The following is a 27,379-nucleotide window of genomic DNA, read 5'->3' as shown; positions in this document are numbered from 1 at the left end:
CATTAATGTGTTTTCTATGACTTGTTTTAGCAGCTGCTGGTTATGATATGTAGGAGAAATAGCTTTTTTAGGTTTTATTTTGTATATGAAATAGCTGGTTTTGTTCTTAACCACAACCCATGAAAATGCAGGGAAATCAAATGTCCTTATTTTATCACTATCTGTACACTAACATGTTTCTTTATATTATCTCTGTATGTATAACAAAGCCCAAATGCTTAAGGCCCAATTATCTAAACCTTGCAATTTCAGATGTGGCTTTTCTCTTCGACCCTCGCTGGGGCTGCCCTGGTGGAATTAAATAGGGGCAGTTCCTGTGAGTGGCGAGATGGCTCCTATTGAAATTAAAGGAGCTTGCTGGAAAGGGACACTTCGCACCATGGAGCGAAGTAAGCATTGAACAGGGGGCGCACTATAAAAATTAAATCCTGCAGCCAATATAAATCACATTACGCTGCTTTCTACGTATAGCATCTTACAATCGCTTTTATTTTTGTGTCCATGTGTTTGTCTTTAAGGGTTATAAGTATTTTCAGTGTTTTGAGAAAAGCTTTTCACCTTTTAGTTGGCAATAAAAAACAGTGAGATCTGCAGTGCAAAAATAGTTACAGAATTACAAAAGACAATTTCATACAAGCCCATGCCATGTTCAGCCAATTGCACAAATTTTCTTGCTTTTTTTGCACATCCAGTGCACTTAAATTACAATTTACACTGTGCTTAGTTAATACGTTTTGTTCCTGTGTAATTTACATACAAAATTAATTTTTTTTTTGATAAAAACATAATTTATGTAAGAACTTACCTGATAAATTCATTTCTTTCATATTAGCAAGAGTCCATGAGCTAGTGACGTATGGGATATACATTCCTACCAGGAGGGGCAAAGTTTCCCAAACCTTAAAATGCCTATAAATACACCCCTCACCACACCCACAATTCAGTTGAACGAATAGCCAAGAAGTGGGGTGATAAGAAAGTGCGAAAGCATAAAAAATAAGGAATTGGAATAATTGTGCTTTATACAAAAATCATAACCACCACAAAAAAGGGCGGGCCTCATGGACTCTTGCTAATATGAAAGAAATGAATTTATCAGGTAAGTTCTTACATAAATTATGTTTTCTTTCATGTAATTAGCAAGAGTCCATGAGCTAGTGACGTATGGGATAATGATTACCCAAGATGTGGATCTTTCCACACAAGAGTCACTAGAGAGGGAGGGATAAAATAAAGACAGCCAATTCCTGCTGAAAATAATCCACACCCAAAATAAAGTTTAATGAAAAACATAAGCAGAAGATTCAAACTGAAACCGCTGCCTGAAGTACTTTTCTACCAAAAACTGCTTCAGAAGAAGAAAATACATCAAAATGGTAGAATTTAGTAAAAGTATGCAAAGAGGACCAAGTTGCTGCTTTGCAAATCTGATCAATCGAAGCTTCATTCCTAAATGCCCAGGAAGTAGAAACTGACCTAGTAGAATGAGCAGTAATCCTCTGAGGCGGAGTTTTACCCGACTCAACATAGGCAAGATGAATTAAAGATTTCAACCAAGATGCCAAAGAAATGGCAGAAGCTTTCTGGCCTTTTCTAGAACTGGAAAAGATAACAAATAAACGGAAAGACTTAGTAGCTTCAACATAATATTTCAAAGCTCTAACAACATCCAAAGAATGCAACGATTTCTCCTTAGAATTCTTAGGATTAGGACATAATGAAGGAACCATAATTTCTCTACTAATGTTGTTGGAATTCACAACTTTAGGTAAAAATTCAAAAGAAGTTCGCAACACCGCCTTATCCTGATGAAAAATCAGAAAAGGAGACTTACAAGAAAGAGCAGATAATTCAGAAACTCTTCTGGCAGAAGAGATTGCCAAAAGGAACAAAACTTTCCAAGAAAGTAATTTAATGTCCAATGAATGCATAGGTTCAAACGGAGGAGCTTGAAGAGCCCCCAGAACCAAATCCAAACTCCAAGTAGGAGAAATTGACTTAATGACAGGTTTTATACGAACCAAAGGTTGTACAAAACAATGAATATCAGGAAGATTAGCAATCCTTCTGTGAAAAAGAACAGAAAGAGCAGAGATTTGTCTTTCAAGGAACTTGCGGACAAACCTTTATCTAAACCATCCTGAAGAAAAATAAGTCTTCCAGACTCTATAATATATCTCTCTAGATACAGATTTACGAGCCTGTCACATAGTATCAATCACAGAGTCAGAGAAACCTCTTTGACCAAGAATCAAGCGTTCAAACTCCATACCTTAAAATTAAGGTTTTGAGATTCTGATGGAAAAAAGAACCTTGAGACAAAAAGACTGGTCTTAACGGAAGAGTCCACAGCTGGCAAGAGGCCATCCGGACAAGATCCGCATACCAAAACCCGTGAGGCCATGCTGGAGCTACCAGCAGGACAAATGAGCATTCCTTTAGAATATTGGAGAATACCCTTGGAAGAAGAACTAGAGGCGGAAAGATATAGGCAGGATGACACTTGTAAGGAAGAGATAATGCATCCGGACAGATACCAGGTAAGTTTCTTGTTTAGATGAGAAGCCATCAGATCTATTTCTGGGAATTCCCACATTTGAACAATCTGAGGAAATACCTCTGGGTGAAGACCATTCGCCCAGGTGCAACGTTTGGCGACTGAGATAATCCGCTTTCCAATTGTCCATACCTGGGATATGAACCGCAGAGATTAGACAGGAGCTGGATTCCGCCCAAACCAAAATTCGAGATACTTCTCTCATAGCCAGAGGACTGTGAGTCCCTCCTTGATGATTAATGTATGCCACAGTTGTGACATTGTCTATCTGAAAACAAATGAACAACTCTCTCTTCAGAAAAGGCCAAGACTGAAGAGCTCTGAAAATTGCACGGAGTTCCAAAATATTGATCGGAAATCTCACCTCCTGAGATTCCCAAACCCCTTGTGCCGTCAGATACCCCCACACAGCTCCCCAACCTGTAAGACTTGCATCTGTTGAGATTATAGTCCAGGTCGGAAGAACAAAGAAGCCCCCTGAACTAAACGATGGTGATCTGTCCACCATGTCAGAGAGTGTCGTATAATCGGTTTAAAGATATTAATTGAGATATCTTTGAGTAATCCCTGCACCATTGGTTCAGCATACAGAGCTGAAGAGGTCGCATGTGAATACGAGCAAAGGAAATCGCATCTGATGCGGCAGTCCTAAGACCTAAAATTTCCATGCATAAGGCTACCAAAGGGAATGATTGTGACTGAAGGTTTGACAAGCTGATATCAATGTTAAACTTCTCTTGTCTGACAAGGACAGAGTCATAGACACTGAATCTATCTAGAAACCTAAAAAGGTTACCCTTGTCTGAGGAATCAATGAACTGATTGGTAAATTGATCCTCCAACCATGAACTTGAAGAAACAACACAAGTCGATTCGTATGAGATTCTTCGAAAATGAGAAGACTGAGCAAGTACCAAGATAACGTCCAAATAAGGAAATACCAAAACCCTGTTCTCTGATTACAGAAAGAAGGGCACCGAGAACCTTCGAAAAAAATTCTTGGAACTGAGGCTAGGCCAAACGGTAGAGCCACAAAACTGGTAATGCTTGTCTAAAAAGAGAATCTCAGACACTAAAAGTGATCTGGATGAATCGGAAAATATGCAGATACACATCCTGTAAATCTATTGTAGACATATAATGCCCTTGCTAAACAAAAGGCAGGATAGTCCTACAGTAACCATCTTGAATGTTGGTATCCTTACATAACGATTCAATATTGATAGATCCGGAACTGGTCTGAAGGAATTGACCTTCTTTGGTACAATGAAGAGATAAAATAAAACCCCAGCCCCTGTTCCAGAACTGGAACTGGCATAATTACTCCAGCCAACTCTAGATCTGAAACACATTTCAGAAATGCTGAGCCTTTGCTGTGTTAACTGGATTGAGAACGGAATTGATCCAAATTTCTTTGAAGAAAACGTAATCTGCCCCATACCAGCTGAACTGGAATAAGGGCCGCACCTTCATGGGTACTTAGGAGCTGGCTATAGGTTTCTATAAGGCTTGGATATATTCCAAACTGGAAATAGTTTCCAAACTGATACCGCTCCTGAGGATGAAGGATCAGGCTTTTGTTCCTTGTTGTGAGAAAAAGAACGAAAAATGATTATTAAACCTAAATTTACCTTGGATTTTTTATCCTTTGGTAAAAAAGTTCCCTTCCTTCCAGAAACAGTTGAGATAATAATTTATTACCCTGGAAAGAAAGGGAAAGCAAAGTTGACTTAGAAGACATATCAGTATTCCAAGTTTAATCCATAGAGCTTTTCTAGCTAAAATAGCTAGAGACAAATACCTGACATCAACTCTAATGATATCAAAAGATGGTATCACCAATAAAATTATTAGCATGTTATAGAATAATAATAATGCTATAAAATTATGATCTGTTACTTGTTGCGCTAAAACTTCTAACCAAAAAGTTGAAGCTGCAGCAACATCCGCTAAAAATATAGCAGGTCTAAGAAGATTACCTGAACATAAGTAAGCTTTTCTTAGAAAGGATTCAATTTTCCTATCTAAAGGATCCTTAAATGAAGTACTATCTGCCGTAGGAATAGTAGTACATTTAGCAGGAGTAGAGACATCCCCAAACCTTAGGGATTTTGTCCCAAAAAACTCTAATCTGTCAGATGGCACAGGATATAATTGCTTAAACGTTTAGAAGGAGTAAAAGAATTACCCAAATTGTTCCATTCCCTGGAAATTACTTCAGAAATAGCAACAGGGAGATTAAACACTTCTGGAATAACTACAGGAGATTTAAAAACCTTATTTAAACGTTTAGATTTAGTATCAAGAGGACCAGAATCCTCTATTTCTAAAGCAATTAATACTTCTTTAAATAAAGAACAAATAAATTCCATCTTGAACAAATACAAAGATTTATCAGCATCAACCTCTGAGACAGAAACCTCTGAACCAGAAGAACCATTATTGGTATCAGAATGATGATGTTCATTTAAAAATTCATCTGAAAAAAGAGAAGTTTTAAAAGACTTTTATGTAAACTAGAAGGAGAAATAACAGACATAGCCTTCTAAATGGATTTAAAAAATAAAATCTCTTATGTTTATCAGGAACACTCTGAAAATTAGATGTTGACGGAACAGCAACAGGTAATGTAACAGTACTAAAGGAAATTTTATCTGCATTAATAAGTTTGTCATGACATGCTATACAAACAACAGCTGGAGAAACAGATACCAAAAATTTATAGCAGATACACTTAGCTTGGTAGCTCCAGCACCGGGCAGTGATTTTCCTGAAGTATCTTCTGACTCAGTTGCAACGTGGAACATCATGCAATATGTAATAGAAAAAACAACATATAAAGCAAAATTGATCAAATCCCTTAAATGACAGTTTCAGGAATGGGAAAAAAATACCAGTGAACAAGCTTCTAGCAACCAGAAGCAATAAATAATGAGACTTAAATAATGTGGAGACAAAAGCGACGCCCATATTTTTTTAGCGCCAAACAAGACGCCCACATTATTTGGCGCCTAAATGCTTTTGGCTCCAAAAATGACGCCACATCCGGAACGCCGACATTTTTGGCGCAAAAGGACGTCAAAAATGACGCAACTTCCGGCGACACGTATGACGCCGGAAACAGAAAAGATTTTTTGCGCCAAAAAAATCCGCGCCAAGAATGATGCAATAAAATGAAGCATTTTCAGCCCCCGCGAGCCTAACAGCCCACAGGGAAAAAAAGTCAAATTTTTTAAGGTAAGAAAAAAAATGATTGATTCAAATGCATTATCCCAAATATGAAACTGACTGTCTGAAAATAAGGAATGTTGAACATTCTGAGTCAAGGCAAATAAATGTTTGAATACATATATTTAGAACTTTATAAACAAAGTGCCCAACCATAGCTTTAGAGTGTCACAGAAAATAAGATTTACTTACCCCAGGACACTCATCTACATGTTTGTAGAAAGCCAAACCAGTACTGAAACGAGAATCAGCAGAGGTAATGGTATATATATATATATAAGAGTATATCGTCGATCTGAAAAGGGAGGTAAGAGATGAATCTCTACGACCGATAACAGAGAACCTATGAAATAGACCCCGTAGAAGGAGATCATTGCATTCAAATAGGCAATACTCTCTTCACATCCTTCTGACATTCACTGCACGCTGAGAGGAAAACCGGGCTCCAACTTGCTGCGGAGCGCATATCAACGTAGAATCTAGCACAAACTTACTTCACCACCTCCATAGGAGGCAAAGTTTGTAAAACTGAATTGTGGGTGTGGTGAGGGGTGTATTTATAGGCATTTTAAGGTTTGGGAAACTTTGCCCCTCCTTGTAGGAATGTATATCCCATACGTCACTAGCTCATGGACTCTTGCTAATTACATGAAAGAAATACAATTTTTGGTGAACAATTCCCTTATAATTTTTGATGCACCTAAACTATACAATTTTTTTCTGCTTTTTTGTGTGTTAATTGTTCAATTATTAGTTTTGTATGATGTTTAAAATACACATTTTATTGTGCACTTTTCATTCGAAAATAAAGTATTTGCCCCTTAGCGAGACGCCCTATTTTCAGGGGAAATAGAAGTACTGGCGAGCATTCTTAATAATCTCGCCAGCCCAGGGAGCTTTTAGATCATCGGCCCTTAGAGAGAACAATTGAAAACTGGGAGTGCAATTTCTTCTGCTGGCTATGTTTACACAGCTTTAGGCTAAACTTAAAGGGACATGAAACCCCCCAAAAATTTATTTCATGATTGAGATAGAACATACAATTTTAAACAACTTTCCAATCTCATTTGCTTCATTCTCTTGTTACCCTTTGTTGATGAAACAACAATGCACATGGGTGAGCCAAGAACATGCAGCTTATATGTGCAACCACCCATCAGCAGCTCCTGAGCATACCAATGTATGCTTTTCAACAAAGGATAACAAGAGAATGAAACACATTTGATAATAGAATTAAATCGGAACTTTTTTTAAGTTTGCATGTTTTGTGTAGATCATGAAAATATAGGTAGGAATACCACAGGTAAAGTCAGCTATTTCAGATGCCAATATAAAGCTAAAGAAGCAATTTGATGAAAATTTAATACACTCAAGCAGGTAAAATTGATCATTGGGAACAAATTAAAGGGGAGAACAATTAAAGGAACAGTCTAGGCCAAAATAAACTTTCATGATTCAGATAGAGCATGTAATTTTAAACAATTTTCCAATTTACTTTTATCACCAATTTTGCTTTGTTCTCTTGGTATTCTTAGTTGAAAGCTTAACCTAGGAGGTTCATATGCTAATTTCTTAGACCTTGAAGGCCACCTCTTTTCAGAATGCATTTTACCAGTTTTTCACCACTAGAGGGTGTTATTTCACGTATTTCATATAGATAACACTGTGCTCGTGCACGTGAAGTTATCTGGGAGCAGGCACTGATTGGCTAAACTGCCAGTCTGTCAAAAGAACTGAAATAAAGGGGCAGTTTGCAGAGGCTTAGATACAAGATAATCACAGAGGTTAAAAGTATATTATTATAACTGTGTTGGTTATGCAAAACTGGGGAATGGGTAATAAAGGGATTATCTATCTTTTAAAACAATAAAAATTCTGGTGTAGACTGTCCTTTTAAGGTTCATTGTTCTTTTAAATCTATTTATCATGCCAATATGATCTCAGGTGCCTAAATTTTTTTTTTTTTTTTTTTTAAGGAGAGCACATCCTGAATAGCTTTTTACATCCGGCACCTTTGAAGTTACATACATAATGTTAAACAACAGGAGGGCAGACTGACGCCTGCCAGCACTAACAATAGATGGGTTATAATGAGGGAATGAGCCATCACTAGGGTGCCCACTTAATTTGTTTAGCCTACTAACCAGTTGTTATTATTAAAAGGATAATTTTACTGAAAATTGTGTGTCCAATGATGTTATACCATCTGCAGATTATAAAATGTTCTGGAAATTTTAGTATGGGGGAAAAAAAAAGCTGTTTTTCGTTTTGAAACTACAACCCATTTAAATTGGCTGAGCTTGCAGTGAGATCAGACAAAGACTCATCTTATCTCTGGCAACATACATATAGCCAAATATGTAAAGAGAGCAATTAAAAGCCAACATTATTACTACCTAGCAGGAATGTGCCAAAAGGAATCTGTGATAGCCCTCTATTATGAAAAGAAAATGGTACAAATAATATAAACAGCAAAAGTAGCTTTATTGCAAAAGTCACCAATGAAATGTCATTGTGCTCTCCTGGATTACACAGCTTGTGCTTCTCTGAGTTTTGCCAGAGAATAATAGATTCTGTTTGCTTTAGAGTCAGTTGAAGGACACATTCACATCAGCTGTGCTATCAAACTTATCATCTGATTGCTGGTTTTCATGTTCAAGATGGCTTAATTAGACATTTTTAAATGAACTTAGGGCAGATGTTATCTACTCGGGAAAGCCATGGCGTTTCTGTTCTTATCTTGGTATTTCAAAGTAAAGAATGTTTTAATGATTAGGCACCATAGTGTTAATGTATAGATCTCATGGATGCACTCTTAAAAAGAAAAAATAGAAAATATGATCTGGCGCAAATACTTATCTCCCTGGTAGGAATCTATAATTTCTTCATAAACAATATTGTTTATTCTCCATTTACCATTCTTTACATCAGCACCGACTTGATAAACAAGGATATTAAAATAACCTGAATAAGATTGGAATTGAGCATTAAATGTTACTGGATGAGTTGATCTTTTGAGAAAAGGGGTAGATCCTGAAAGTACAAGAAAATGAGAGAGTGGTGTGCACACAGTACACACCGCACTCTTAGGGGGCGCTATCTAGTATATGAGACCTATAACTACACACAAAGGTATAGAAAAAGTTGAAATCTATACAATCTATACAATCATGGAATCAACCTGTATAAATTGAAATGGGCATATAAATATATGCAGATATCACAAGAAAGTCCACAACAATAAACTTGAAGATAATATGGAAAAAAAGGCAGCTCTCTGTCATAGGACGGTCATCCTGATATTTCGTAGTCTGAAAAGAGAAGAGGAACAGAGGCGCCAAACATGGCCTAGTAACGTCAGGACAACACACACAGGATCAACAAGATGGAATATACTCACAAGTGAGGCGCACCCATATGGTGCTAATATAACAGACTGGAACTAAATACGTGGTCCAGCTCACGTCACCACCAGCTAATGGTCCAAATCCAGATATCCTTTAGAACGGCCTATTGATTAAATCCTAGAAGGAAAAAGAGACACAACACATAGCCCAGTAACGTTTAGGCCAGGAAGATAGAATATTTAAAGGTTGCACTTACAAGAGGTGAAGCACCACCAGGTGCAATATCAGCATTACTGGGACCTCTCAGCCGCCCAGTGGACTGTGGATTCCAGCCAACAGGAGGAAGGTGATCCCAACTTGAAATAAAAATCCAGCAAAAGAAAAAATAATCTGCCCCCACAAAACAGGACAAAAAGTGGTAGCAAGTGTATAATAAAAAGTTCTTTATTAAAAACAAGCGACGCGTTTCTCAGCCACCACAGGGCTGTTTCATCAGGCTATAAAACAATGTTACAAACACTTGCTATATATAAAAGATAGAGCAAAAGGGGCTTGGTCTCTCTATCTACACTTGCTCTATCTTTTATATATAGCAAGTGTTTGTAACATTGTTTTATAGCCTGATGAACAATTCCTTCATACTTTTTCGCATATTCAGTAATAAAGTGTGTTCAGTTTAAAATTTAAAGTGACAGTAACGGTTTTATTTTAAAACGTTTTTTGTACTTTGTTATCAAGTTTATGCCTGTTTAACATGTCTGAACTATCAGATAGACTATGTTCTGTATGTGAGGAAGCCAAGGTTCCTTCTCATTTAAATAGATGTGATGCATGTGACAAACAATTTAGAGAAAATGATGCCCAAAATGATTCCTCAAGTGAGGGGAGTAAGCATGGTACTGCATCATCCCCTTCTGTGTCTACACCAGTCTTGCCCACACAAGAGGCCCCTAGTACATCTAGTGCGCCAATTCTTCTTACTATGCAACAATTAACGGCTGTAATGGATAATTCTATTAAAAACATTTTAGCCAAAATGCCCACTTATCAGCGAAAGCGCGACTGCTCTGTTTTAGATACTGAAGAGCATGAGGGCGCTGATGATAATGGTTCTGACATGCCCTTACACCAGTCTGAAGGGGCCAGGGAGGTTTTGTCTGAGGGAGAAATTTCAGATTCAGGAAAAATTTCTCAACAAGCTGAACCTGATGTTATTACATTCAAATTTAAATTGGAACATCTCCGCGCTCTGCTTAAGGAGGTGTTATCTACTCTGGATGATTGTGACAATTTGGTCATCCCAGAGAAATTATGTAAGATGGACAAGTTCCTAGAGGTCCCGGTGCCCCCCGAAGCTTTTCCTATACCCAAGCGGGTGGCGGATATTGTAAACAAAGAATGGGAAAGGCCCGGCATACCTTTTGTCCCTCCCCCTATTTTTAAGAAATTGTTTCCTATAGTCGACCCCAGAAAGGACTTATGGCAGACAGTCCCTAAGGTTGAGGGGGCGGTCTCTACTCTAAACAAACGCACTACTATCCCTATAGAAGATAGTTGTGCTTTCAAAGATCCTATGGATAAAAAGTTAGAAGGTTTGCTTAAAAAGATGTTTGTTCAGCAAGGTTACCTTCTACAGCCAATTTCATGCATTGTTCCTGTCACTACAGCAGCGTGTTTCTGGTTCGATGAACTAGAAAAGTCGCTAGATAAAGATTCTTCTTATGAGGAGATTATGGACAGAATTCACGCTCTTAAATTGGCTAACTCTTTTACTTTAGACGCTACCTTGCAATTAGCTAGATTAGCGGCGAAAAATTCAGGGTTTGCTATTGTGGCGCGCAGAGCGCTTTGGCTAAAGTCTTGGTCAGCGGATGCGTCTTCCAAGAACAAATTGCTTAACATACCTTTCAAGGGGAAAACGCTGTTTGGCCCTGACTTGAAAGAGATTATTTCAGATATCACTGGGGGAAAGGGCCACGCCCTTCCTCAGGATAGGTCTTTCAAGGCCAAAAATAAACCTAATTTTCGTCCCTTTCGCAGAAACGGACCAGCCTCAAGTTCTACATCCTCTAAGCAAGAGGGTAATACTTCTCAAACCAAGCCAGCCTGGAGGCCAATGCAAGGCTGGAACAAGGGTAAGCAGGCCAAGAAACCTGCCACTGCTACCAAGACAGCATGAGATGTTGGCCCCCGATCCGGGACCGGATCTGGTGGGGGGCAGACTTTCTCTCTTCGCTCAGGCTTGGGCAAGAGATGTTCTGGATCCTTGGGCCCTAGAAATAGTCTCCCAAGGTTATCTTCTGGAATTCAAGGAGCTACCCCCAAGTGGAAGGTTCCACAGGTCTCAATTGTCTTCAGACCACAAAGACAGGCATTCTTACATTGTGTAGAAGACCTGTTAAAAATGGGAGTGATTCATCCTGTTCCATTAAGAGAACAAGGGATGGGATTCTACTCCAATCTGTTCATAGTTCCCAAAAAAGAGGGAACATTCAGACCAATCTTAGATCTCAAGATCCTAAACAAATTTCTCAGGGTTCCATCGTTCAAAATGGAAACCATTCGAACAATTCTTCCTACCATCCAGGAAGGTCAATTCATGACCACGGTGGATTTAAAGGATGCGTATCTACATATTCCTATCCACAAGGAACATCATCGGTTCCTAAGGTTCGCTTTTCTGGACAAACATTACCAGTTCGTGGCACTTCCATTCGGATTAGCCACTGCCCCAAGAATTTTCACAAAGGTACTAGGGTCCCTTCTAGCGGTGCTAAGACCAAGGGGCATTGCAGTAGTACCTTACTTGGACGACATACTGATTCAAGCGTCGTCTCTGCCACAAGCAAAGGCTCATACGGACATTGTCCTAGCCTTTCTCAGATCTCACGGGTGGAAAGTGAACGTAGAAAAAAGTTCTCTTTCTCCGTCAACAAGAGTTCCCTTCTTGGGAACAATAATAGACTCCTTAGAAATGAAGATTTTTCTGACAGAGGCCAGAAAATCAAAACTTCTAAGCTCTTGTCAAGTACTTCATTCTGTTCTTCTTCCTTCCATAGCGCAGTGCATGGAAGTAATAGGTTTGATGGTTGCGGCAATGGACATAGTTCCTTTTGCGCGAATTCATCTAAGACCATTACAACTGTGCATGCTCAAACAGTGGAATGGGGATTATACAGACTTGTCTCCGACGATACAAGTAGATCAGAGGACCAGAGATTCACTCCGTTGGTGGCTGACCCTGGACAACCTGTCACAAGGGATGAGCTTCCGCAGACCAGAGTGGGTCATTGTCACGACCGACGCCAGTCTGGTGGGCTGGGGCGCGGTCTGGAAACCCCTGAAAGCTCAGGGTCTTTGGTCTCGGGAAGAATCTCTTCTACCGATAAACATTCTGGAACTGAGAGCGATATTCAATGCTCTCAAGGCTTGGCCTCAGCTTGCAAAGGCCAAATTCATAAGGTTTCAATCAGACAACATGACGACTGTTGCGTATATCAACCATCAGGGGGGAACAAGGAGTTTCCTGGCGATGGAAGAAGTGACCAAAATAATTCAATGGGCGGAGAATCACTCCTGCCACTTGTCTGCAATCCACATCCCAGGAGTGGAAAATTGGGAAGCGGATTTTCTGAGTCGTCAGACATTTCATCCGGGGGAGTGGGAACTCCATCCGAAAATTTTTGCCCAAATAATTCAATTGTGGGGCATTCCAGACATGGATCTGATGGCGTCTCGTCAGAACTTCAAGGTTCCTTGCTACGGGTCCAGATCCAGGGATCCCAAGGCGACTCTAGTGGATGCACTAGTAGCACCTTGGACCTTCAACCTAGCTTATGTGTTCCCACCATTTCCTCTCATTCCCAGGCTGGTAGCCAGGATCAAACAGGAGAGGGTATCGGTGATCTTGATAGCTCCTGCGTGGCCACGCAGGACTTGGTATGCAGACCTGGTGAATATGTCATCGGCTCCACCATGGAAGCTACCTTTGAGACAGGACCTTCTTGTTCAAGGTCCGTTCCAACATCCGAATCTGGCCTCACTCCAACTGACTGCTTGGAGATTGAACGCTTGATTTTATCAAAGCGAGGGTTCTCAGATTCTGTCATTGATACTCTTGTTCAGGCTAGAAAGCCTGTAACTAGAAAAATCTACCATAAAATATGGAAAAAATATATCTGTTGGTGTGAATCTAAAGGATTCCCATGGAACAAGATAAAAATTCCTAAGATTCTATCCTTTCTTCAAGAGGGTTTGGAGAAAGGATTATCTGCAAGTTCTTTGAAGGGACAGATTTCTGCTTTATCTGTTTTACTTCACAAAAAGCTGGCGGCTGTGCCAGATGTTCAAGCTTTTGTTCAGGCTCTGGTTAGAATCAAGCCTGTTTACAAACCTTTGACTCCTCCCTGGAGTCTCAATTTAGTTCTTTCAGTTCTTCAGGGGGTTCCGTTTGAACCCCTACATTCCGTTGATATAAAGTTATTATCTTGGAAAGTTTTGTTTTTGGTTGCAATTTCTTCTGCAAGAAGAGTTTCAGAGTTATCTGCTCTGCAGTGTTCTCCTCCATATCTGGTGTTCCATGCAGATAAGGTGGTTTTGCGTACTAAACCTGGTTTTCTTCCGAAAGTTGTTTCTAACAAAAATATTAACCAGGAGATAGTTGTGCCTTCTTTGTGTCCAAATCCAGTGTCAAAGAAGGAACGTTTATTGCACAATTTGGATGTAGTTCGTGCTCTAAAATTCTACTTAGAAGCTACAAAGGATTTCAGACAAACATCTTCCTTGTTTGTTGTTTATTCTGGTAAAAGGAGAGGTCAAAAAGCAACTTCTACCTCTCTCTCTTTCTGGCTTAAAAGCATCATCCGATTGGCTTATGAGACTGCCGGACGGCAGCCTCCTGAAAGAATCACAGCTCACTCCACTAGGGCCGTGGCTTCCACATGGGCCTTCAAGAACGAGGCTTCTGTTGATCAGATATGTAAGGCAGCGACTTGGTCTTCACTGCACACTTTTACCAAATTCTACAAATTTGATACTTTTGCTTCATCTGAGGCTATTTTTGGGAGAAAGGTTTTGCAAGCCGTGGTGCCTTCCATCTAGGCGACCTGATTTGCTCCCTCCCATCATCCGTGTCCTAAAGCTTTGGTATTGGTTCCCACAAGTAAGGATGACGCCGTGGACCGGACACACCTATGTTGGAGAAAACAGAATTTATGCTTACCTGATAAATTACTTTCTCCAACGGTGTGTCCGGTCCACGGCCCGCCCTGGTTTTTTAATCAGGTCTGATGAATTATTTTCTCTAACTACAGTCACCACGGTATCATATGATATGCATATTCCTCCTTTACGTCGGTCGAATGACTGGGGAAGGCGGAGCCTAGGGGGGATCATGTGACCAGCTTTGCTGGGCTCTTTGCCATTTCCTGTTGGGGAAGAGAATATCCCACAAGTAAGGATGACGCCGTGGACCGGACACACCGTTGGAGAAAGTAATTTATCAGGTAAGCATAAATTCTGTTTTTTTCTCTTATCTTTATGAGTTGATCATTTGCAAGACTTCAGTCAGTAATGATTTTGACTCATTTACTTTTATAGATGAAACCATTAATCAATAGCTGGCAAAAAAATAATGACTCTGATACATTTTTTCTTTTGGGAAGGTTGAATATCCTGCAGACAAATATGCTATTTAAAGGGACACTCTACTCCAGGATTTATTATTGTTAAAAAAAAGATAGATAATCTTTTTATTACCCATCACCCAGTTTTGCATAACTAACACGGTTATATTAATATACTCTTTACCTTGGTGATTACCTTGTATCTAAACCTCTGCAGGCTGCCCTCTTTTTTCAGTTCATTTGACAGACTTGAAATTTAGCCAATCAGTGTTGATTCATAAATAACTCCACAGGAGTGAACACAATGTTACCTATATGGCACATATTAACTAGCACTGTCTAGCTGTGAAAAACTGTCAAAATGAACTGAGATAAGAGGTCGGCCTTTAAGGTCTTAGAAATTAGCATATTATCCTACCTAGGTTTGTCTTTCAACAAGGAATGCCAAGAGAAGAAAGCAAATTTGATGATTAAGTAAATTGGGTAGTTGTTTAAAATGACATGCCCTATCTGAATAATGAAAGTTTAATTTTGACTAGACTGCCCCTTTTAGTGGTACATTTTATAGTTCGGGGTATTTTATAACAGGTCTATACATCAGACATCTTTCAAGAGCAGAGTCAAGAAGAGATCATTTTGTAAATCTCCCATGAAGTGATTATTTTATAAATTTCAAGTTTGATTTTCATTGTTTCTTATTTAATGTGTTTTCTATGTTTAAGGTTAAGGTTACTAAACAATTTTTTTTTCTATAATGCATATAAATGGGAAGCATTTACATATGTGGTTTTGCCTTTAAAATATAGTAAGCAAAAGTTGACTAAATTTAAAGAGACAGTAAAGTCAAAATTTAAACATTAATGATTCAGATAGAACATACAATTTTAAACTACAGGTAGCCCTCAGTTTATGTCGGGGTTAGGTTCCAGGAGGAATGGTTGTAAATCGAAACCGTTGTAAATTGAAACCCAGTTTATAATGTCAATGGGAAGTGCGGGAGTTAGGTTCCAGGCCCCTCTCAAAATTGTGATAAGTAACACCTAATACATTATTTTTAAAGCTTTGAAATGAAGACTTTAAATGCTAAACAGCATTATAAACCTAATAATATAGATTGTATCATCATCAAACTAAGTTTAATGAACAAAAACATTTGCTAAACATCACCTAATAAAATAATTACACAACAGACTGCGTCATCATCAAACTAAGTTTAATGAACAAAAACGTTTTTTCACTTGCATTTTTCTGCAATCAGTTCTCTGCATTGTTAGCATGTTAGATAATATTGGGTCTGCACCTATTCTATGCATTTCAATCTGCAGTGATTAATAGGCACTTAGGCACCCTCACCTCAAGCAGCTGGACAGGAAGATAATAGGGAAGTGGCTGCAAGATCTTGCTCGATAGCTAATGTCTGCTCTGTGTACACAGATTAATTTCAGACCTGCTAAGCTTGCTTAACTTTGCTGAAACACAAGAGGACAGCTCCACCTACTGGCTATTTTAATCAGTGCACTGCTTTTCAATGCATTTCAATAGCAGTCCCATGACTGAAAAAAGGTTGTTATTCTGAAATGGCGCAAATTGAACCGGCGTAAACCGAGGGCCACCTGTACTTTCAATTTACTTCTATTATGTAATTTGCTTTATTCTTTTGGTATCCTTTGTTGAAAATCATACCTAGATTGGGTCTGGAGCAATAATGCACTACTTGAAGCTAGCTGCTAATTGGTGACTGCACTTACATGTTTCTTGTCATTGGCTGACCCAGTGTGTTAAGCTAGCTATCAGTATTGTATTGTTGCTCTTTCAACAAAGGATCACAAGATCTTGAAGAAAATTTGATAAAAAAAAGTTAATTATATAGTTATTTTACATTGTATGCTCCATCTGAATCATGAAATCAACATTTTGGTTTTCAAGTTCCTTTATATTGAAACTTCAGTATTAGTTTTGTATTTCTGACTGGTCCTCAATTGCCTCTGCTTTACTGGTGGAGAGGAACTATAACAAGAAAATGTTATTTTGTATTTATTTTTATTTTTTTTGAGGAGAGGAACATGAGTTTAAAAAAAAAATGCATTTTAAAATGTCTTTCAGATTAAAAAAAATAAAAAGAATTTGACTGCAATGTCCATTTAATTATTAGAGTGAGTTGAGGTAAAGATTAATAACTATTTCACTTTAAAAAGAACATTTAATCAAATAGGTACAAATTACACATGGTGCAAGTTTAAAGGGACAGTAAATACAGTGCATTTGCATAATCAACAAATGCATGATAAAAAGACAATGCATTTGAAGTAGTACTTTAAATTAGTAGATTTTTTTCTGACAAATTTCAAAGTTATGTCTATTTCCACTGCTCCTGTATCATGACAGCCATCAACCAATCACAAATGCATATACATATATTCTGTGAATTCTTGCACATGCTCAGTAGGATCTGGTGACTCAAAAAGTGTAAATATAAAAAGATGTGTACATTTTGCATGCTCTATCTGAATCATTTAATTTTGACTTGTGTCCCTTTAAATAGAACAATAGTATTTACCTATTCCAGCACTAAATGTTAATATTTTATGTTAGCAGATAAATACATTTTCTGAAAACTTAGTTAAATTAACTCTTTGATTACCCATTCTTAGGTGCTGGAGAGAATAGATGATAACTTGGAAAGGCTTAGTGTGAGTCTGGCATTGTGGGAAGATGTGTTGAACATCAGTGATGAAATTGATGGCTGGTCCAGCAGCTCCATTTCACAAATGAATGAAAGCATCACCAACCTGAACAACAGCCAAAATCTGAAAGACCGTCTTGAAGAATTTCAGGTCTGTCATTTAATTGATTATCTAGATAATGAGTGCATACAATGTCTGAGTTTGATACAAATATTACCATAATGCGACAGTAGGGTAACCATGTATTAGGTCAGATGTTTGTAATTCATTGCTTTTAAAATTTTCAGAATTATTGGTATTTCCATCTGGCAACTAGACCCAAAGTAGCTCTGCACATTTGAAACCTACTAGGGTTTGGGGTCACCTTGGAAGCCATATTGTTATTCTGTTGATCAGTCATAGTTCTATACTATATCATTCTCATGAAACAGTGCTGCACAACATCAGTAAGATAACTGGTACGGGAACTATATCAAGAACAAAAAATCTATTGATACCTCTTACGAAACATCCAGGTCACACTAGAACCAAAAAAAAAAAAAAATCATGGCTAAATTAGTATATGGGAAATAACAAGGTTCAAACATTTTCAGTATACAAGTAAGAAGTTAGGCTTTTTCTTATTTATGTAATTGGACAATCTAGTAGCTTATTGCTTCGGTTTACTTAGGAAGTCAAATAAAATGTATGCAAAAGGAAAGTTACTGTGTCTTTTTGTTGCATTAGTTAATTCCTGTTAATACGTTTATATAATTATGTTAACAAGACATTCTGAAACGTATCACCAGTTTTCTATTACACTATACAAGACCAGAATGTAGTCTTGTATTTTTGTGCACAAACACACATAAAAAAAAAACAGTTGCGTCTTTGACTGAGAAAAATATAAAAAAATAAAATTTCTTATACTTTTTTTGATGTAAAGAACACTTTCCCTTTCTCACTGAAAAAAAGTATTAGCTAACAACAAAATTATGAAGATAAAAATAACAGCGATAGCAGAAATGAAAGTGCTAAATGCTGTTATATTAAGGTTATTGAAATCTACTGCTACCGTGTCTCAGAGCACCTTTTATTGTAACAATACCAAATCTTCTCACAATATATAAAGTAAATGTTTCCAGTCAGCACTATTTTTTAAGCATTTTCTTTGGAAATTTCTTATTGGTTTAAGAGCTGCAAAGAAGGGAATGTGGTTTGGACAAAAGTCAAAGCATTTCTGGAAAACTGTTTAACTTAGTGCTGTATTCGTTCTTTCTGTTTTTTTTTTCCTCTGGGTGATACAGTCTGAAGTTATGAACAAAGGCCACAAGTTAGAAGAATTTCACTCAAAAGTTTATGAGCTGAAGGATTTGAACAACAGTCAGGAGCCCCCGTCAGAACTTCAGGTAAAGTGTTACTATATAGGGGTTTTATACTCTTAAAAGGAACGCTGTTACGTTGGATTCGTAGTGTGGATAAGTTGCCTTTATAAACATACAGCTTTTTCCCTTCTTAACGGGGTGGGAGGGGGGTAGGATTACATTCAGAATCTGATGAAAAATATTCCACTATACTTCTGACAAATGACTGATGTTTTAGCAGTTTGAATGTCCCCAATCAGAATCAAGCACCAAGGCACTTCTAGCAGGGACCTGATTAATGTATTTTTGCCTTTGAGCTAAGTGTGTCTACTCAGATATCAAAAATACAACAAATTACTTTAATGCAGCAACCTTTTTCCATGTTAAACTCATTTTAATAGTAATAATAATAATTTGATAAAGCTTAAAGGGATACTAACCCCACATTTTTTTCTTTCATGATTCAGATAGAGCATGCCATTTTAAGAAACTTTCTAATTTACTCCTATTATCAATTTTTATTTGTTCACATGTAATCTTGATTTGAAAAAAGCAGTAATAAAAGATTAGGAGCTGGCCCATTTTTAGTTCAGCACCTTGGTAGAGCTTGCTGATTGGTTGCTACATTTAGTCACAAATCAGCAAGTGCTACCCAGGTGCTGAACAAAAAATAGTCCAGCTCTAAAGCTTACAGTACTGCTTTTTCAAATCAAGATAGCATGAGAACAAAGAAAAATTGGTAATAGGAGTAAATTATAAAGGTGCTTAAAATCTCATGCTCTATCTGAATCATGAAAGAAAAAAATTGGGTTTAGTATCCCTTTAAACCTGCTTATTCTCTATAGACATGAAATTTGGTTGCAGGGTCTTCCAATGGTTTAATGTGACTTTGAACGGTGATAATTCAAGAGATACTTTATTAAAGGGACATAGAACTCAAAATGAAACTTTCATGATATGCATAGAACATGCAATTAAAAAAAAAAAATCTAATGTCAAATTTACCTTTTTATTTTGGTGTCCTTGATTGGAACTTAGCTTCTTTCCAAGATGCTATACCGAGCTTAGTTTTGTCTTTCGTGTCCCTTTAATGGGAACTAACAAGTCTTCACAGTTTCATGTATATAGAAAAATGCCATATTTATAGAACATAAGCGAGTTGATGATCTAATGTTAGACTATTATTAAACAGAGTTTAACATTCAGTGATTCTATCAAGTTTAATTTTGACTCTCACGTCCCTTTAAAACCCCTAACAATGGTATTCTAGTGCATCACTTCTTGTTTTGTTTTTTTCACGAGATTTGGATTTATGTAACGCAACAGTCAGAACCTATCTGTATTTAAATTTAATATAAAGGGATATGAAACCCCCAAAAATATTTAATGATTCAGATACATCATGCATTTTTAAGCAACTTTCCAATTTACTTCTGTTACCTACTTTACTTTGGTCTCTTAGTATCCTTTGTTAAAAAGCTTACCTAGGTAGGCTCTGGTCCTGGGAACTAGCTGCTGATTGGTTGCTGCACATATATACCTCATATCATCAGCTTACTGATGTGTTCAGCTAGCTCCCAGCAGGGCATTGCTGCTCCTTCAATTAAGGACAACAAGAGAATGAAGCAAAATTGATAAGAGAAGTAAATTGAAAAGTTGTTTAAAATGGTCTGTTTTATCTGAATCATTAAATCATGTCCCGTTAAAAATAGTGCTCAGATCACACATTTTGCTATAAAACTTATACACAAATAACAGATCGTCAGAATGTTGATTTACTTTTGCTCGGATGCTCTGGAATTATTTGATTACAGTCTTAGTGGTATCAAATGTTGCAACAAAGCTATTAGAATCTGACAACTCTTGTTATTGAGTAGTAGTATTAATACTTCAAAATTTACTTAAAGGGACTATCCAGCCAAAATTGGAATCCACATGGATGCATTTCAGTTTTGAGTAGAAGCATTTTTGTAATATATATGTATTAGCAAAAATGCTTCTAATATAAGCTATAGCTGTTTCTAAAGTGTATTTAAGTATGCACCGTGCACCAGCATTTTAAACACAGCACTTGCTCAGGGAGCCTAAAGGGCTTGTACCATATGGTAATTACTAAATTTGTTAATTGCTGACATGATACAAGCCCCACTGATGATCTGAACAGCTGCATTATTTAAAATGTGGGTGCAGTGACAATATCTAGCTATGCCTCACATGCACGTGCAGAGAAAAATGTTAACACTAAAGCAGTGATAACGTTTACTAGAAGCATTTTTGCCAATACACATATACTGTAAATATGTATCTTTTCAAAGAAATAGTTCATCTATGTGCATTTACTTTTGGAATGTCACTTTTATTAAATAAAAGAAGGCCCTCGAAATGCATAAGGCTATACTAAAAATAAATTAGACTTCCGCTTTTGATAAGGTTATGGATGCAGTTTAAGGGCCTTTAGTTTCATATTGTTGAGACAATCTCTGTTTCGTGTTGCCCCCTATTAGCTGGTACTCTTAATATTCTTTGTTTATGGATTCTTGTAATATAATCTTTTTATTTTGTTTTAGTTTATGGAAGCGGAATTACGTCAGAAACTGGAACATGCAAAAGAGGTTTCCCAGCTTGCTAAAGGAACACTGAACGATTTCAGCGCTCAGAAGATGCAGTTAGAAACGTTTATTGAACAGATGACAAACTGGTTGAGTAAAGCTGAAGAGTCTATAGAAAAGTACACGTGCAGTCAGGAACCCGAAGACATAAAACAATTGAAGGTATTAGACAAAGCGTGAGAGCATTTACCGTACATGGACCTCCATTTTTTTTATAAATGTTGATCTATAGTCAGATAAAGCTTTATTGAAATTAAAGGAACATGAAACATAAAATATTTATGTAATGATTGTGATAGAGCAAGTAATTTTAAACAACTTTCTATTTACTTTTATTATGAAACTTTTTTTGATTCAGATAGAGCATGCAATTTTAAGCAACTTTTCAATTTACTTTTATCATCAGATTTGCTTTGTTCTCTTGGTATTCTTTGTTGAAAGCTAAACGTAGGTAGGCCCATGTACTAATTTCTAAGCCCTTAAAAACGCCTCTTATCTTAGTGCATTTTGTTATTTTTTTACAGCTGAACACTGTTAGTTCATGTGTCATATAGATAGCATTGTGCTCACTTCTGTGGAGTTATTTATGAGTCAGCACTGATTGGCAAAATAACTGAAATAAGGGGGTAGTCTGCAGAAGCTTAGATACAAGTTAATCACAGAGGTAAAAAGTATATTTCTCCTGTTAAGTGTAGTCAGTCCACGGGTCATCCATTACTTATGGGATTATAACTCCTCCCTAACAGGAAGTGCAAGAGGATCACCCAAGCAGAGCTGCTATATAGCTCCTCCCCTCTACGTCATACCCAGTCATTCTCTTGCACTTAACTAAAGATAGGACGTGTGAGAGGACTGTGGTGTGTTAAACTTAGTTTTTATTTCTTCAATCAAAAGTTTGTTATTTTAAACGGCACCGGAGTGTGTTGTTTGTTCTCAGGCAGCATTAGAAGAAGAATCTGCCTGAGTTTTTCTATGATCTTAGCGGTCGTAACTAAGATACACTTGCTGTTCTCGGCCATTCCTGAGGAGTGAGGTAACTTCAGAACAGGGGATAGCATGCAGGGCCCACCTGCAAGGAGGTATGTGCAGTAAATTATTTTCTAAGGAATGGAATTGACTGAGAAAATACTGCTAATACCGATGTAATGTAAGTGCAGCCTTAAATGCAGTAGTAGCGACTGGTATCAGGCTGATATGTATGTATGTATACTCTGAGGTATTTCTGGGGAATGGAATTTCACTAAGAAAATACTGTCAATATTAAAGTAATATTTGAGCCTGCACTGCAGTGAAAGCGACTAGCAGCAGGCTTATTAATAACACTTCATAATTTTCAATTTTTAAAACGTTTACTGGCATGTTAATCGTTTTTTCTGAGGTACTTGGTGATAAAACTTTATGGGCATGATTTTTACCACATGGCTGTCGTTTTTTTCTGCATAAAAACAGTTTACTGAGCTTCCCCACTGTTGTAATATGAGTGGGAGGGGCCTATTTTAGCGCTTTATTGCGCAGTAAAAATTTAGTCACAGTCTCCAAAACTAGTTTTGAGGGAGGTAATCAGTCACAGCAGACTTGTGACAGTGTGTTTGACTGTGATAAAAACGTTTATTATTTCAACTGTTATCCGTTTTGGGTATTAAGGGGTTAATCATCCTTTTGCTGGTGGGTGCAATCATCTGCTAACTTTATACATTTTCTGTTAAAATTTGGTTGTTTTAACATATTTGGTTCATTGTTAATTCAACTGTGTCACATTTTTATGTTTCTTAAAGGCGCAGTAGCGTTTTTTTATATAGCTTGTAAATTTATTTAAAAGTTTTTTCCAAGCTTGCTAGTGTTATTGCTAGTCTGTTTAAACATGTCTGACACAGATGAATCTGTTTGTTCACTATGTTTAAAGGCCAATGTGGAGCCCAATAGAAATTTGTGCACTCAATGTATAGATGTTACTTTGCATAAAAGTCAAACTTTATATGTTAAAAAAATATCACCAGACAACGAGGGGGAAGTTAATGCCGACTAACTCTCCTCACGTGTCAGTACCTTCGCCTCCCGCTCAGGAGGTGCGTGATATTGTGGCGCCAAGTACATCAGGGCGGCCCATACAAATCACTCTGCAAGACATGGCTAATGTTATGACTGAAGTACTATCTAAATTCCCAGAATTAAGAGGTAAACGCGATCACTCTGGGGTAAGAACAGAGTGCGCTGATAATAGTAGAACCATGTCTGATACTGCGTCACAATTTGCAGAACATGAGGACGGAGAGCTTCATTCTGTGGGTGACGGATCTGATCCAAGTAAACTGGATTCAGAGATTTCAAATTTTAAATTTAAGCTTGAGAACCTCCGTGTATTACTAGGGGAGGTATTAGCGGCTCTGAATGATTGTAACACGGTTGCAATTCCAGAGAAAGTATGTAGGCTGGATAAATATTTTGCGGTACCGGCGTGTACTGACGTTTTTCCTATACCTAAAAGGCTTACAGAAATTGTTAACAAGGAGTGGGATAGACCCGGTGTGCCCTTTTCACCCCCTCCGATATTTAGAAAAATGTTTCCAATAGACGCCACCACACGGGACCTATGGCAGACGGTCCCTAAGGTGGAGGGAGCAGTTTCTACTCTGGCTAAGCGCACCACTATCCCGGCGGAGGATAGCTGTGCTTTTTCAGATCCAATGGATAAAAAGTTAGAGGGTTACCTTAAGAAAATGTTTGTTCAGCAAGGTTTTATATTACAACCCCTTGCATGCATCGCGCCTGTCACTGCTGCGGCGGCATTCTGGTTTGAGTCTCTGGAAGAGACCCTTAGCACAGCTCCATTGGATGAGATTATGAACAAGCTTAAAGCCCTTAAGCTAGCTAATTCATTTATTTCTGATGCCGTAGTACACTTAACCAAACTTACGGCTAAGAACTCCGGATTCGCCATTCAAGCGCGCAGAGCGCTGTGGCTTAAATCCTGGTCAGCTGATGTGACTTCTAAATCTAAATTGCTTAATATTCCTTTCAAAGGGCAGACATTATTCGGGCCCGGCTTGAAAGAAATTATCGCTGACATTACTGGAGGTAAGGGCCATGCCCTGCCTCAAGACAGGGCCAAACCAAAGGCTAAACAGTCTAATTTTCGTGCCTTTCGTAATTTCAAGGCAGGAGCAGCATCAACTTCCTCCGCTCCAAGACAGGAAGGAACTGTTGCTCGCTACAGACAGGGCTGGAAACCTAACCAGTCCTGGAACAAGGGCAAGCAGGCCAGAAAACCTGCTGCTGCCCCTAAGACAGCATGAAGTGAGGGCCCCCGATCCGGAAACGGATATAGTGGGGGGCAGACTTTCTCTCTTTGCCCAGGCTTGGGCAAGAGATGTCCAGGATCCCTGGGCGTTGGAAATCATATCTCAGGGATATCTTCTGGACTTCAAAGCTTCTCCTCCACAAGGGAGATTTCATCTTTCAAGGTTATCAGCAAACCAGATAAAGAAAGAGGCATTTCTACGCTGTGTACAAGACCTCTTACTAATGGGAGTGATCCACCCAGTTCCGCGGTCGGAACACGGGCAAGGATTCTATTCAAATCTGTTTGTGGTTCCCAAAAAAGAGGGAACCTTCAGACCAATCTTGGACTTAAAGATCCTAAACAAATTCCTAAGAGTTCCATCGTTCAAAATGGAAACTATTCGAACCATCTTACCCATGATCCAAGAGGGTCAGTACATGACCACAGTGGATTTAAAGGATGCCTACCTTCACATACCGATTCACAAGGATCATTACCGGTATCTAAGATTTGCCTTCCTAAACAGGCATTACCAGTTTGTAGCTCTTCCCTTCGGGTTAGCTACGGCTCCAAGAATCTTTACAACGGTTCTGGGCTCTCTTCTGGCGGTACTAAGACCGCGAGGCATAGCAGTAGCTCCGTACCTAGACGACATTCTGATACAAGCGTCAAGTTTCCAAACTGCCAAGTCTCATACAGAGTTAGTTCTGGCATTTCTAAGGTCGCATGGGTGGAAGGTGAACGTAGAAAAGAGTTCTCTATTGCCACTCACAAGAGTTCCCTTTCTAGGGACTCTTATAGATTCTGTAGAAATGAAAATTTACCTGACGGAAGACAGGTTATCAAAACTTCTAAATGCTTGCCGTGTCCTTCATTACATTCAACACCCGTCAGTGGCTCAGTGCATGGAGGTAATCGGCTTAATGGTAGCGGCAATGGACATAGTACCATTTGCGCGCCTGCATCTCAGACCGCTGCAATTGTGCATGCTAAGTCAGTGGAATGGGGATTACTCAGATTTGTCCCCTCTGCTAAATCTGGATCAAGAGACCAGAGATTCTCTTCTATGGTGGCTTTCTCGGCCACATCTGTCCAAGGGGATGCCCTTCCGCAGGCCAGATTGGACGATTGTAACAACAGACGCCAGCCTTCTAGGTTGGGGCGCAGTCTGGAATTCCCTGAAGGCTCAGGGATCATGGACTCAGGAGGAGAGACTCCTTCCAATAAACATTCTGGAATTAAGAGCAATTTTCAATGCTCTTCTGGCTTGGCCTCAGTTAGCAACTCTGAGGTTCATCAGGTTTCAGTCGGACAACATCACGACTGTAACCATCAAGGAGGAACAAGGAGTTCCCTAGCGATGATGGAAGTCTCAAAGATAATTCGCCGGGCAGAGTCTCACTCTTGCCACCTGTCAGCGATCCACATCCCAGGCGTGGAGAACTGGGAGGCGGATTTTCTAAGTCGCCAGACCTTTCATCCGGGGGAGTGGGAACTTCATCCGGAGGTGTTTGCCCAACTGCTTCATCATTGGGGCAAACCAGATCTGGATCTCATGGCGTCTCGCCAGAACGCCAAGCTTCCTTGTTACGGATCCAGGTCCAGGGACCCGGGAGCGGTGCTGATAGATGCTCTGACAGCACCTTGGGTCTTCAACATGGCTTATGTGTTTCCACCTTTCCCGATGCTTCCTCGATTGATTGCCAGGATCAAACAGGAGAGAGCATTGGTGATTCTAATAGCGCCTGCGTGGCCACGCAGGACCTGGTATGCAGATCTAGTGGACATGTCGTCCTGTCCACCATGGTCTCTGCCTCTGAGACAGGACCTTCTGATTCAGGGTCCTTTCAAACATCCAAATCTAATTTCTCTGAGGCTGACTGCATGGAGATTGAACGCTTGATTCTATCAAAACGTGGATTCTCGGAGTCAGTGATTGATACCTTAATACAGGCTAGGAAACCTGTTACCAGGAAAATTTACCATAAAATATGGCGTAAATACTTATATTGGTGCGAATCCAAGAGTTACTCATGGAGTAAGGTTAGGATTCCTAGGATATTGTCTTTTCTACAAGAGGGTTTAGAAAAGGGTTTATCTGCTAGTTCGTTAAAGGGACAGATTTCAGCTCTGTCTTTCCTTTTACACAAACGTCTGGCAGAAGTTCCAGACGTTCAGGCTTTTTGTCAGGCTTTGGCTAGGATTAAGCCTGTGTTTAAGACTGTTGCTCCGCCGTGGAGCTTAAACTTAGTTCTTAACGTTCTGCAAGGTGTTCCGTTTGAACCCCTTCATTCCATCTATATCAAGCTGTTATCTTGGAAAGTTCTGTTTTTAATGGCTATTTCCTCGGCTCGAAGAGTCTCTGAGTTATCGGCCTTACATTGTGATTCTCCTTATCTGATTTTTCATTCAGACAAGGTAGTTCTGCGTACTAAACCTGGGTTCTTACCTAAGGTAGTCACTAACAAGAATATCAATCAAGAGATTGTTGTTCCATCATTGTGCCCTAACCCTTCTTCAAAGAAGGAACGACTTTTGCACAATCTGGACGTCGTCCGTGCCCTGACATTTTATTTGCAGGCAACTAAAGATTTTCGTCAAACTTCTTCCCTGTTTGTCGTTTATTCTGGACAGAGGAGAGGTCAAAAAGCTTCGGCTACCTCTCTCTCTTTTTGGCTTCGTAGCATAATACGTTTAGCCTATGAGA

General features: G+C 38.7%; 1 protein-coding gene across 1 annotated transcript in view; it reads left to right on the top strand.

Moving 5' to 3' along the window:
• SYNE1 (spectrin repeat containing nuclear envelope protein 1) overlaps nt 1-27,379 on the top strand; it is a 780,519-nt gene that overhangs the window by 302,279 nt on the left and 450,861 nt on the right. Inside the window, 3 exon segments of the mRNA XM_053711805.1 lie at nt 17,408-17,590; nt 18,727-18,828; nt 21,351-21,554. Of these exon segments, the coding sequence (XP_053567780.1) occupies nt 17,408-17,590; nt 18,727-18,828; nt 21,351-21,554 (489 nt within the window).

Source organism: Bombina bombina, chromosome 4, assembly GCF_027579735.1.
Source record: "Bombina bombina isolate aBomBom1 chromosome 4, aBomBom1.pri, whole genome shotgun sequence".
NCBI lineage: Eukaryota > Metazoa > Chordata > Amphibia > Anura > Bombinatoridae > Bombina > Bombina bombina.
This window is presented reverse-complemented; position numbering and strand designations above follow the sequence as displayed.